We start from the raw sequence: 14,083 nt of genomic DNA, 5'->3' as shown, positions 1-14,083 counted from the left end.
TTTACTGTTTTTTTGTGATAATAAAAGTTATAAAAGCCTTTTCACGTACCGGCCGATGGGTGGCGCTGTAAACTCACATTACAGTTTGTCTTCCTCATGAACGTTGCAGCATCATGACCGGGGATGCAGGTATTAAAATCAACAAAAACTCACTTTGCCCACCTTTTATTTTAAAACACATAGTAGTCATGAATCTCAAGTCTAAGCCGTATTGAATTTATGTAATTAAATAATTAATCAGTGAGGTGAATGCAGGGAGCTGATTGGTCCCTCTCTCTCTCTCTCTCTCTCTCTCTCTCTCTCTCTGAGGCTTCAAGAAAAGTTGATCTGTTCTGGGCTCAGGTTCAGCTGTGGAAACATTTCTATAAAAACGCACTCTTACCAATCAAAAATGTTTGAATCATAAGAAAAAGAAAATCTTACTCGCAGCTTGTTGCCTGCTCCGTGGAGGATGAGGACTCTGGTTTGAACCAACGGAAACAACGAAGAAGAAGAAGAAGAAGAAACCCGCCTCGATCAAAACACTTAAACGCGTCGGTCCAGCCGCTTCATCTCCTTTTACTCTTTTGTTTTTAGAGCCAATTCATCCACGACCGACTCAAAATGCAGCAGCAGCCTGAAACCCAGCAAGCAACTCAGCAAACAGCGACAGAAATACTGGATCCTGCAGGTACAGTCATGTCAGCCTTCATCCTGAGATCTTACAACCTGACTAAGGATAAACACATTAAGTTTTTCTCTGTGTGTGTGTTTTAACTGTTGCTCTATATAAATTCATCCATGTGTATGTAACAGGTCCATTTGTGAGCAAAGAGTCCTCTAAAACAAACAAATAAAGCTCATCCACACGAGTGGAAAGTAAATTTACTAAAGTACTTTAGCATATACTTATAGCCTACATACTAAACATACTCTTTTATATTTCCACACCACCTTACAGATGGAAATATCGTACTTGGTAGGTTCATCTGACAGCCGGAGTTATTTTTTTACTCTTTAGGGTTTTGAAAATGTATAATAATTCCAACAAAGTTCTTGCAGAGTAGAAAACTTTTTAGATTTTGCCTTTGAAATAAAAACTATTGCAAAATAAAAAGAAAATCATGCAAAGTGTCGATCCTGCAGTAAAGAATACAAGATACGATGTCTTGTTAAATCGACAATCAGGTAGGCAGGAAAGCTTGGAGGTAAGTGTGTATGAGCTTACGTTTGGATTTTATGGTCAGCATCAAGTTCAGAAGAGCATGTAATTCAGAGGGTTCAGGACGAGGGGAAGCAGCAGTAATGAATGGTTTTTGTCTTATTTGTCCTCAGTTCAGTACCTGCGGCGGAGGAAATCGGCCCTGTGGGTGACTGTGTCTCTGCTGGCTCTGGCTCTGGTGGTGCTGGCTATAGGGCTGATCTCCGCCACCCGCACCGACAACGTGCCCGTGGCTGGATATTACCCCGGCATCACCGTGAGTCCCACCTCCCACCTCCCACTAACCAACACCTCAGACACTCTGTGACTGTGACATGTTGTGTTGTTGTTGTTCTCTGTGCTTCATCCTTCCTTAATGTTTCCTTTCTCTGTCTTCCACTACGACCTCTTTGCGCCTCCAGCTGAGTTTTGGAGCGTTTCTGGGTATCGTTGGCATCCACTTGGTGGAAAACCGCAGACCCATGGTGAGTCTGTTCTCTCCGCCTCTCATGTCATTGTTTAAACACATTTAAAATCACATTTTGAAGATGATTTTGTTCATTCCATTCATATGGATTGTTGACATTTTGGCAGCTTTTGGCAGATTTCTTTTGCTAAAGAGGAACAGGCTAAGGAAAAACATTAATAAAACAATTGATGCAAATCGAAAATGACAGCTGGTAGCTTTTATAGGGCAGCACAGATGTATGGAGGGCAGTAATTCCAATTTCCTGTGGATGTTCTTGCTGTATGATCCCTATTCCACACACTGAGAGTTGTAATGAGATGCAACACAAGTGAAACAGGAGGAAAAGAACAAGCACCAATCTCATCAAACATTGGCAAACATGTTGACTTTGTGAAAAAAAAGCTCTAAAACTCCACCAACCGACACAACCTGTCCGACCATAAGCAGACTAGAATAACGACTATCTGGTGAAGTAAAGTACAGTAACTCGTTGCGTTTCCAGTTTGCTCTGCTGCAGCCAAGAGGCCAAAAAAAAGGTATTTCTGTTTGTCAGCTCTTTGAGTTTCATAGTATTCATCTTCTAAAAGTGAGGTATTGTTCCTGTAAAACGGGACATATATACACCATAAATAAGAGGATTATGTTACAGACTTTCCAAATTTACTAAAGTGCGTTATGGGAAATTGCTCTGTTATGAGCAAGAAGAAAATTGGATTACTCGATGACAGCATAATGTGTTCTTGGACCTTGTTCCTGGGTCAGTGTACATGACTGGAGTTGTGGTCGGGGGGGGGGGGTGAATGTGATTGGCGCTGGATTTCAGTGACAAGAGGAGAAATTGCATTAGTATTGGTCAGACGCTGACAGGCCTCCTTTATTTCGGACGGGGACGCAGGTATAATATCATCAGAAGTCCTCTCTGTATGACGAGGGTTCAAAAAAATCTCACGTCAATGACTCCCGAGCAGATACACTTACAGAAAGAGCAAACACCTGTCTGAAAAGATTACCGACTTCTCTTAAAATGTAAGACAGTGAAGCCTCTGTTCAGAGTAACCAGCCTTTAAAACCCTCCCTCTTTTAACTTGGAGGTAATAAATAAAGTAAAAATAAAACAGAAACCCCAGTTTGAGAGCTTCAGAAGGCTCTAAAAACATAATAAAACAGGAAAAGTCACTGTAAAATAGTAAATAGTAAAATGCAACGACTACTGAAGGATACTGAAGTGCCAGATGGGCAACCAGAAGCTGAAACTTCTCCCCCCCTCCTTGTCATTTAAGTACTGCAGGCCGTATCACATTCACAGGACATGAAAACCTAGCATGAGATGAAGTGTGTTGTCCCTGTGAGGTCTGAAGAGGACACCGGTGACACAGAAACTTTATCAGATTGCAAATCTTTGTTTTTCACCTCTGATTTTATCCTAATTATCAGGCTACAACTACCTATTTAATGAAATGAAGGGCCCACCGCTTCAAAAGCTATTATGAATATGCAGCGGTAAATCTGTCCTCTCATTCTGTGCTGCATTGGCAGTAACGAGAGAGATCAATTTAAAGAAATTGGACCTAGAAATAATATACAATCAGACAATAAACTATTCGTTCTTTTTAGGTTCATATCAACTTGGGATGTGCCAGTAGTGGGCACTACTAAAAGCTAGAAGGAATCAGAACTGAAGCCGAGCAGCATTTTAGAGACAAAAATTGTCTCGGTGTGATAGAGATGTAAATACGTTCTCTCCGACTGTTCTACGTCAGTGTACCTCGTCAATTTTTCATGTGGCATCCACGGTGTTGTTGTCAGCTTACCGTAAATAATCCGATCTACACACATACCCCACCAAGAGCTGTTCACACCTGTGGACAGATGCAGATGTGTTTTTGAAGTTCTGTATTCTCTGTAGGCCCCTCGCTGTTGTTTCACTTCTCGTCTAAATGTGTGAATCGACTCACACCTTTACTACCTGCTGTACCTGCACGGTCCCAGTTCTGTGCCTTAAACTTTAATGGCGTGATAGCTGCCATCGCCATTGGCGCTGGTCTGCAGTGACTCTTGTGAGGCACAAGTGGCACAATCTTCTTCTCACGCAGGTGTCTTCTTTCCCCCTGTGTCCGAGACTCGTTACTGTAACGCGAGAACCGGCTGGCATAAGCGAGGTGGCTCATTAAAGAACAACTAACTGTCCCACAAAGCCGGACGGACACCTGAGAGCTCCGACGCTCTTCTTACTTCCTGGCTCTCACAGCCCCTTTTGCTCCTCTGACCTCATAAAGCGGCAGATGGAGGGTTTGATGTTGTTTAAACTGTCAGAGAATCAACAGGTTCATCTAAAGCTGCCGCAAACAGAGACTTTTTTCTTTTAAAATACAGAAAAGAACACACATGTATTTGTATAACACCTCTCACACAGGTTAGTGCAGTCCACGGTGCTTTACAGGAGACGGGCACCATAACAAGACTGAGAATACAGTGAATGGCTAGATAGAAATAGAAATACAAATACACAGACAAAAAAATGTATACGAGATTAAAATGAAGATTAAGTGAAATTATAGTAGTGAGCATAAAAGTATAATTAAAAGCAAATATAAGCAATATTACTCAATGGAAAATGTCCAGAAATAAAACAAGCAAAAACTTAAAAGTTATTTTTCAGTTTAAAACAGTGGCTGAATGTCACACAGGGTATTGTTGCTCTCTAATATAATAAGACATAATTCACGATGACTTCATTGTTTCTTGTGTATTTGTTAGCTGGTTAAAATGGTTACAAATCACTTACACTGATTGACTGATCATAGTATACATGTGTAGAGCCGCCTGCTTACGTAAGGTTTTTTTTTCCTACATGTTTCCAACATTAAGAAAACACATTAAAAATGTATGTACAGGCCTCCCCGGCACTGTGGCATTTTCATTCTTTTTCTCGATTAGCTTTTACTAGAATGCATAAATAACTTGAGTATTAGTACCTGCGTTGCTGTTTTAAACCATATGCACATGTTAACGCAGACAAGGCCAAAATGGGCTGTGCTGTGTTTCTTTCAGTAAACATGTCAAGATTAGAACATTGTGGATAGCTTAAGGTTGACTCTTTCCTTTTTGAGTTCACCCTGATGACGCACATTAGTCCTACAAGAAGTGGTTAAAAGGGATGTAAGTTTTCTGTCGTGGTGTAATAAAGATATTATACACTAATGAGCTCTATGCAATATTAAATGCTTTTGTAATTTAAAGATAAATGTCACCCATAGTGGAAAACCTGGTGGCACAGACTGGGAATTGATCCCACTTCATTAGGAAGACAAATCTGTACACCCTTCACCACCACGCTGAGCTGTGTCTCTGGATCTGGGTGTTTTAAGGCTCCTATCACAAATACTCCTGAGAGGCCAGACCTCTTTATGAATGTGGTGCAGCTAAAACACATATTTGTGCTCCACTGACATTTTGTGGATAAAGTTTTAAAAAACAACAAAAGAACAAAATGACTCATATGCTACCACTTTCCATTTTGTCTTATCTTGCCCTCCAAAATGTCTAAAAGTATTGTGAAGCATGAAATTCTGTCTGCAGAATAAAGAAAAAGAAGAGCTGATCTCCCGCTTCTAAAACAGGCTTCACTGCCCTGATAAACTGAGATTTCTTTATGACTCAATGCTTCATGTAGCTCATGTTCTTTGCTTCAGCAGCCTGTATCTCACAGACTGCCATCGTTTAGGTCACCTTGCAGCTTGGACGGCAGAACCGTGAACCTTTTAAAAGGCTGTATTTTACCCAACTACTTCTTATTACCAGTGTGTCCAGCTGTGGTCATGATTGGTCACTGGACCACTGAGCAGGAGAATAAGACCTTGCAGCAGTCAGCCACTTTAGTTACATAACCTGATAAGCATCTTAACTGACTCCTATAACATTTTTCTTTGTCTTTATCGCTTGGTCACTGATGTATCTTCTGTGAAACCGTTATCACAGGTGTCTTTGTCTTTTATTTGTATGTCTCTGTTACTTAAATTGGCTATGATCAATATTTTTATAAAAATTACATAATCAAATGAGAATGTGTTAACAGTGTGACAGTGAAAGTGACAGGCACTCTACTTGTAGTGATGAACAAGCTGAGAACCATCACCAAATTTTGCAGCTCCTCTTACCAAATCAAACCGTAAAAACCCATTCTACGCTACACGCTCATCACCGAACAGCACACAGAGACACAGTTAGCAACTAGCTGGTAAACATAATGGAGCATTTAGCTGCAAAAGACACAGATATTTCCCTCAGGGCTTAGTAGAGATCAAAAACAGGGCAGCTAATATCAAACCTTAACTGCTGGATGTGTGAATAAGCAGCTGTTAGCTAACAAGTCGTACCAAATGTCAGTGTTGTATTCTCATCTTGTTTCTGCTGCTTCTAAGCGGCTATAAAAATCTGGTATTGCACCTTTAAGTAAGTCATCCTTAAAGTACAACAAAGTGGCCTGTTAACTGCTGTATTTTACATCAGTTTTAAATAATACCTGAAAACTCAGCGGCAAACATCGCTCAATATTTCTGCCTGAAGTATAGTATGAAGTATAAGCATAAAGTAGCATAAAATATAAACCATAATGTAAAGTACAATTACCTCACAGCTGCAGGAAACTTAAAACTGTCGACAGTAGTTTAATTGAGAAGCATTTTTTGGTGTAAAATCTCTGGACATCCTAATGGCAGTAAACCTTCGTACCTGCTCACCATATATATTGCTATAGCCATTAGCAAGCTAGTCACACAAGAATTCCAAAGAAGGTCCAGCTAACATTCCTCAATATTAGCATGCTAGCTTGTCTGCGAGTGCTAACAGCAGTCATGTTTGTTGTTTACATTCACGCACATTATAACGTGTTTTCTTACCTGTAAATGAGACGTGAGTCATAGTAGGACATGGTTAGTGATGCCAGCCACAAAACTGAGGCTATTTTGCTTGGGTTTATTTGCAAGTTGTTTATTTTTGTATTTATTGCAGTAAAAAAGAAGCTAAGAGAGCTTAGTGAATGTGGCAAACTCGTCGCTCACACATGCCCGCTCATGCATTTTGTATCTTTGAGTTGAGTCTTGAAGGGAGTTGTGGGATCTTTTATGCGGATCTTTTTAATATTTCCTACTGACTCAACTCCTGAGAGCAGAAAAATATCTACAGTGTGTATGTGTGTCTTTAATCTTTTAAAGTATTTGATTTTTTTCTCTCAGCTTCAGCTGTATCGGGGGAGATTTTGGGGGTTTGGATGACAGAGTGTGTGTTGAGGTGTTTTATGTGCTGGCAGCTGGTCCTAAGGTAATGTGAAATAATGCAGTTGTCAGGCTCTATTGTCTATGCTGCTGGTCTCATCTCCCACTTGCAGCCCATAAAAGCAAAGCCATTTAAACCTCTAATGAAGTGGAGAGTCTGGGCCAGTGGCAGATAAAACCCACCCAGAAAACGCTTTTTTCTTTTCTCAGCTTGGCTCTTATTTCACTTTGTCAAGGTAAATTCATTATAAAATCCCCTTGTTTCAATATCTGTTTTCGACATGCCTTGTATTAACTCACACATAAACTGCTAGATATTTCATAACCCGTGGCCACTAGGTTATGTTTTGGACATTCATAGCACTATACCGAACAGGTATGTTTATTTCTAATGTGCCACAAGCTAAACGATGTATCATAGTCCACACACTCCCATGTTCACTAAATTTGTGTACAGATTGGGATTTGTGAATAATGTTTAATCAAAACACCTAAAACTTCCTGACACACTGAAAATATGGACGCGGGGCAGCAGGCCTATTATTCCAGCATCTTATTTAATTATTTTATATTGGCCTGTATTGGCTCTTATGAATGAATGGAACCTTTTTACATTCCTTTCTTAATTTTGGAAGAAACTGGAATATCCTGCCAACAATTTTAGATGGATTACAAGAAAAAAAAGTATGTGTTTAATCTCCTGCTTCAGTACAGGAGGTTTGGTCCTGCGGGAGCGATTGAACAGACAGTAAACGATGCTTGGTGATAAAGTTCACAATCAGACATCTGTGATCAGCCAGCTGGATCTGCTGAGCTTTGTGTGTGTGTGTGTGTGTGTGCATGTGTGTGATATTAAAATTGCTTAGGAATTGATGTTTGAGAAGTAAAGATTGGAGGTATTGATTACTAATCAGATTCTCAGGCTTAATTTACAAGACTGTACATGTGTGACACTTGTTCTGCCCAGGATCCGTGTGTGTGTGTGTGTGTGTGTGTGTGTGTATCAGATTGGGAGAATTAGATTGACCTTGCTGGTACAAAAGGCCATGAACACTGTCTCTGAGTTGGCGCAGTGAGAAGTCGTACATTTCCTTTATCGTCCTGCAGTGCAGACGCTGCAGGTGACCAGTCAGGACACACATCAGCCGAAACTCAAAGCTTACAAAGTGCGTATGTAAGGCTGATGATAAAGTTGTGACTTTCCCTTCATAAAATCCAAATTCCTGCATATGAATAACAATTTTGTTCCTGTCAAAAAGGCTTTCTTGGTTAGTTTGTCCTCACTCAAACTGGGTCGATGGACAGAGGGTGTCTTGTACTGCACAGACTGAAAAGCCCGCTGAGGCTCAGTGATTTGTGATTTTGGGCTTGGTAAATAAAATGAAATTATGATACTGTAAGATGAAATAAGTTAATAAAAAATTTCTTCATCTCTTTAAGCTCATGGCAGCCATCATATTCATCAGTATCGGAGTCATCGCGTCTTTCTTCTGTGCCATCGTGGATGGGATCATCGCCTCAGAGTTCATTGTACGTATGACATTCGTTTACGTGCCTGCACTAAAGGAAAAACAAACTAATTCACCCCTTTTTGTCTGAACAAACGCTGATACACAGCTCAACAGAGACAGGTGTGTGTGTGCGGACATCAGATCAGGAAGTTTGCAGATGCAATCAGACAGAGCTGTCAGTAACATCACGACACCCCTCAGGTAGACCAGGACAACTAATCTCAGCGTCTGACCTGCGGAGATGAGGAAACATTCAGCACAACAGGGCTGATTAAATGGGTCCAAATGTTACTTTACATTTCCTAAGACACTGAAAACTATTGCATTGCGATACAATGAAATAAAAAGACAAAATATTTAACAACGAAAGATGGGGGTGGTTTTTTAGGAAGATGCAAACATTTTCTTCATCAGTCAGTTTGTGTCAGTTTATCAACACATCATCTGACCCCATCATAACCTCAGTAAAAGGACAACGTTAAACCCTCTGAACATTTCTAACTCTCAGACTAAATTGATACCTGAATTTGTTTACATGAGTATGAAAATGCGGCGAGGTCAGCTGAGGTCGTTTTTGCTTCCTTGCTGGATATCTCAGATGTTCCTCGTGTTTTGGAGACATGAACATGAACAACTCAGTTTGTCAAATCGGCCTAATTAATTTTAATGAGTTTCTTAATGAGTGTGGACCAGAGATGGTTTAAAAAGATGGACCTCTCAGCACCTGGCGCCCACTCACTATTGATTAACAGTGCTATCAAACATCTGCTGATATATTCACTTTGTGCTCATGGGACAATAAACATGACATTTGTTGCACCTTTAAGCTTTGGACAATCGCATTATATTTCATATTATATAAACACCAGTGAGGTTTAACGCTGTAGGTTTTGTGGACTGCTGCAGTGGACGGGTTTGGGCAAGCACATGTTGGAAACCTTCACAGAGAAACAGCAAGAAGAGGAGGAGGAGGAAGAGGAAGAGGATGGACAAAAGCACACGAACCACAGTTCAAATTCACAGACATGTAACTTTTAAAAAAGTGCATCTTAAATAGCACAGTAATCAGTTTCCTGTAAAATTAAACTGATGCATGGGGAAATATTCAAGTTGTGGTGGATGACAAGCTTGTACATTCTAGTTTGTCTGTTTCTCTTTCTGAACTCTCTTTCTGATCTGTCCAACACAGGACATAAGGCCCTTACAGGAGGACATGTGTGACTATTATGCCAGTGGATCGGGCTACGTCTACGACAGCTACTATACTGAGGTGATCGTCATGCAGAATTTGCGTACACACTTATGGTATATCATCTGCCATTATCGGTGTCACAGAGAAAATACATTCGAAAATCTGAATAATTAACTAAAGATAACCTAACATAACATCAGCCGGTTTCCACTGATTTACAGACCTTCACCAAAAATCAATATTCCAGCACTTAACAGAATAGGCACTGCCATCAGGAGTGTCTTTAAATGTCCCCATTTCCCACTATATATGCACTGCAAAAAGTCAATAATACAATAGCAACTTAACATTATCATTTACATAAGATAACAAGAAACAATTGTCAGAGTATAAAATCTGGTTATTTTATAATCCTCTTACACACTGCTTTATGTTTGTGCTTCAAGACTTGTCTTGTGTCTTAAATTATGCTTGAAATGCATTTTTGGTTAACATAGTTTGTGTTACTGCGGCCTTATGATTAAAAAGAAAATTACTAAGTGTGTAGTGACATCTAGTGGTCAAATGATGTTACTGCAGTGAAACTAGCAATCAAGTTCAATTAATAGCCGCAAACAGAAGCTCTGAAAATGATATGTTGACATGTAGTTTTTTTTGTACAAACCTCCTGATTATCTGGGTGTTGTATTCATTTTCATAAGTTACAGCTTTCATCACTGGTGATTAAAGCTCCTCTGTGACACTGCAGGTCACGTGCCGCTCATTTGACAAAACATGCAAGCTGAAACTGAGGAGCAACACCTGCTACTGCTGCTACCTGTACAACTGTGAGAGGTGAGACGCAACACAAGCTGTTGCTGTTCACATCCGAGCAATATTATACGTGCTTGTGTGTGTGCCTAAGGACCATAAATCTAGGTTTGCATATTTTACCTCAATTCACATACTTTACACCGCAGAAAAGTACTTTCTCATGTTTGTTGATGTCTTCACAGCTGGTCCCTGTTAACATCAGGAGCCTGTGCTGTACCAGTTAGCTTGAAGATATTTTACTTGAGCCAGGCTGTCCATCATAGTGAACAGGTTTAATTTATTTATTTTTTTGACCCTCACACATACAGTAGAGAGAAGGAGCTCATGTGAAAACGGTATCCTAGATTCCAGAGCTGGCTGCCAAAAATTGCATTTATAGTCTCAGCTGTTGGAAAACGACATGAATCATTTTATCATTTTTCTCACCCTCTTGCACGAATAAGTTTCCTACTCTACACTGTTGAGCGCACACACCAAAGAGGAAGAGTTTTTCCAAAAGGCCCCTCCCTGCTTTCAGCTGTGTCACTGCTCAGTTATTAGCAGATAGATGACTGCTTGGAAGGTAGTTTGGTTAAGTAATAAAACAAGTACACGTGATGCACAGTGGAGGATTCTTTGTTTTCTTCCTTTTCTTCATTTATGCACACATGCTTTGTGATTTATGAAAATAACAATAGGAGTGTACTGGTCCAAGTAATCCTGAATCCCCACTCTTCCCTCCCTCTTCCAGCACAGAGTACCACACACAGTACTATGAGTTCACCGGGGTCAACAGCTGCTGGGACGTGATCCACCTGCACCGCCTGCTTTGGGCCTCAGTGGTGCTCAACGTGATCGGCTTGTTCCTGGGAATCATCGCGGCCGCCATCCTCGGAGCTTACAAGGACATGGTGAGCAGGACTCCTACAAAGTTGCCTTCCATGCCACGAAGTTGTTCTTTTTAAAAATAAGGAAAGGAAAGAGGAAATTCAAGAAAAGATTTAAAGACAGCCAGAGGGAAGTCTTTTACTCGTGACATTCAAACTAGTTACTTTTTCTCACTACCAACTGGCCACAAACAGTATCTGACACTAATCCCTAACATCTGTTTTTTTGGCTGTTTATACACCAAACGCTCCTGATATATGAATAAATTATTTTAACCTTCTTTTGCTTTGTTTGGAACATAATATTGATCTATATGTGTGCAGACTTTTTGTTTCACCCCCTCAATGCATTTCAGCTCACACAGATAATGTCTGATCTTATTTTGTTGGTCTTAATTAATGTCAGGCAATACTTTAAAATCCCCCACCCAACCACCTTTAACAACAGCTGGTTATTGCTGGGAGATGTGTGTAAGCTGCTGTCTTAAAGTAAACAGAGAATAAACTGAGAATAAACTCAAAGAATAGAAATATTCTTATACTCTTTTCCTTAATACTGTACATCTTCTGGACACGTTTCTCTCTTTCGCTGTACATGTTGTAATACTACTGGGTTAGTTCCCCTGAATGACAGTCTGTCTGTGGCTCTCAGTCGTCCTTAAGAGGCAGACCTTTAAACTAAAATGACAAAAATTATCCAAAAAATAAATTAAAGCAAACAACCGGAGATGGAGACAACCAATTGCCATTAGCCAATACATTCCACCACTCGCCCCAATCCTAATCTTAACGGCCCTGATTTTGTGATTATTGTTCCTACAGGACATTAGTCAGCATATAATGAAGTGTGTGCTTCTCATGTGTAACTGCTGCGTATGATCTCCTGTTTTATTCAAAGCATTTTTACTGCTTTCCTGCAGCAGAAGCCGAGTCCCCAGATGGCTCCCAGCCCCACACCGCCTCCCCACATCTTGTACAACCCAACCCAGCACATGCTTACCTACGCTGGCTTCTGTCCCTCAGGACAAACCCTGCCTGCCTACCCCAACTATCCAATACCCATGCAGGTGAGGCACAGGTGTGAACAACACAATTAGTGGCGGTTGAATTCAGTTTAGCTACTTCAGTTTCAGGTTCCTGGAGTGGAAGGTGTCACCCTGGCATGTTTTACTGGGACACTTGAACAGAACAGAGTCATTAGTAATGTTATTAGTAGCACCTGGGTTTTTCCTCAAAGTCAAAATATCTGATGTGAAAAAGGCCAAGCTTCCATTCGACTGCATTAGAAAACCTGCTGAGCAGCACTGGGCTGAATGTATTCTCGCTGCGCTACACACAGCTGTTTCATCTTAACATCTGATTGCAGAAAGAAAAGTGTCTCTGTCTCCCTGTCTCTCTTCCTTCCCCACAGCATAACAGCAGCTATCAGCCACCTGCTACTCCCCAGCTGATCCCAGAGGGAGGCCCCATATCCAACTCCTGCCTGTCTGAGGAGAACCAGCAGCCCTCTCAGGCTCCCACCCAGCCACAGCCTCAGGGAGCCACACAGGAACCAGGGGCCTACATGCCGACACCCAACGCTCCCGTCCTCTATGGATCCTCCTACAGCCCCTTCGAGAAACCTCCACCTTATGCCTGCTGAGCGCTAACTCAGCCAAACATATGGGGCTTGTTGGAGACAAAATATTTTGATCCGGTCAGACTGAATGTAGCACAAGAGCTTGGGTGAGCTTGCATATGAAAACACTCAGTCACTGCTATGTTTCACGTGGTCACACCGAAGAGAGGCACAGAATTGTAGTTGTGTAGTGTGATTATATAGACATGATTAAGTTATTTCCTGTGTATTCATTAAAGGCGACAAGTTTGGGAAATATGCTTATTCGCTCTCCTGACAAAAGTTAGACTGATACCGCTCTCAGATCTATCGGCAAATGTGAAGCTACAGCCAGCAGCTGAATGGAAACAAGGGGAAACAATTTGCTTTGCTTTGTACAAAGGAGACAAAATCCAACTTGCAGCGTCTCTGAGGGTCATTGTCTTATTATGTCAAGCTGTACAAAAACAAAGTATAAAAACTATGGATTTGACTCCAGGAAGTTAGTGTTCATCTCACTCCCAGCAAGAAAGCAAATAGCCTCAGCAAATTTCTTAAAGCCTAAAGCTGACCTTCAGACACGTCCATATCACAAACTCTAAATGTAGCATACTTGACTGTGATCTGAGAGCGGTTTCTGTTATAACTTGTGAATTACAGGAAACTGTTGTCTCACTATACTAACTGCTGTTAAAGGGCTTTCTTTAAATGTGAACTGAAGAGTAAATGACAATGATGTAATGATGTTGCTGTTTTATGTTTGTGTGAATCATTTAATATGCACTTTAAAACATCAATATACTGTATACATTATTGATGATGCATGTTAACTGCTGTGGGATAGGATTGTGTAGCTGCTGCTGCTATAGAATACTATGTAGCAATTAAAGAGACACCTATAAGAAATGTATACATACACTGATGTAAATATTTAGGGTGTGGGGCTTCATCACAATCTCACATTTTAAGCTTATTTGCTTGTCTGCTGAGAGATAAATGAGAAGATCCATAACACGCGTGTTTACATGCTACTATCAGCAGCCAGTTAGCTTAGATTCACAATGAAATGTTTAAAATGCTGGCTCTATAGCTAAAGCTCACTAATTAGCACGTTTAATCTTGTTTGTTTAATTCATACACAAACCAGTGTGTAAAAACTGCAATTTACCATTTTACAGATAG

General features: G+C 40.6%; 1 protein-coding gene and 1 long non-coding RNA gene across 3 annotated transcripts; one reads left to right on the top strand and one right to left on the bottom strand.

Moving 5' to 3' along the window:
• The first annotated feature begins 310 nt into the window (after positions 1–310).
• Positions 311–13,803, top strand: LOC124059988 (transmembrane protein 255B). Of its 2 annotated transcripts, none has more exons than XM_046390510.1 (9): positions 311–670; positions 1,315–1,457; positions 1,603–1,665; positions 8,363–8,452; positions 9,623–9,703; positions 10,374–10,459; positions 11,169–11,328; positions 12,228–12,371; positions 12,716–13,803. In XM_046390510.1, exons 1-9 carry the CDS (start codon positions 604–606, stop codon positions 12,944–12,946), a joined length of 1,065 nt encoding a protein of 354 aa, XP_046246466.1. In that variant the 5' UTR covers positions 311–603; the 3' UTR covers positions 12,947–13,803. The 2 variants fall into 2 exon arrangements, with proteins under 2 accessions (XP_046246466.1, XP_046246465.1); XM_046390509.1 differs by having other exon boundaries at positions 12,225–12,371.
• Positions 11,038–12,444, bottom strand: LOC124060014. Its single transcript, XR_006843496.1, has 2 exons — positions 12,305–12,444; positions 11,038–11,374 (listed from the first exon to the last, which is right to left on the bottom strand). It is a non-coding gene; the product is annotated as an uncharacterized LOC124060014 (long non-coding RNA).
• Positions 13,804–14,083: the final 280 nt, after the last annotated feature.

Source organism: Scatophagus argus, chromosome 1 (genome assembly GCF_020382885.2).
Source record: "Scatophagus argus isolate fScaArg1 chromosome 1, fScaArg1.pri, whole genome shotgun sequence".
NCBI lineage: Eukaryota > Metazoa > Chordata > Actinopteri > Scatophagidae > Scatophagus > Scatophagus argus.
This window is presented reverse-complemented; position numbering and strand designations above follow the sequence as displayed.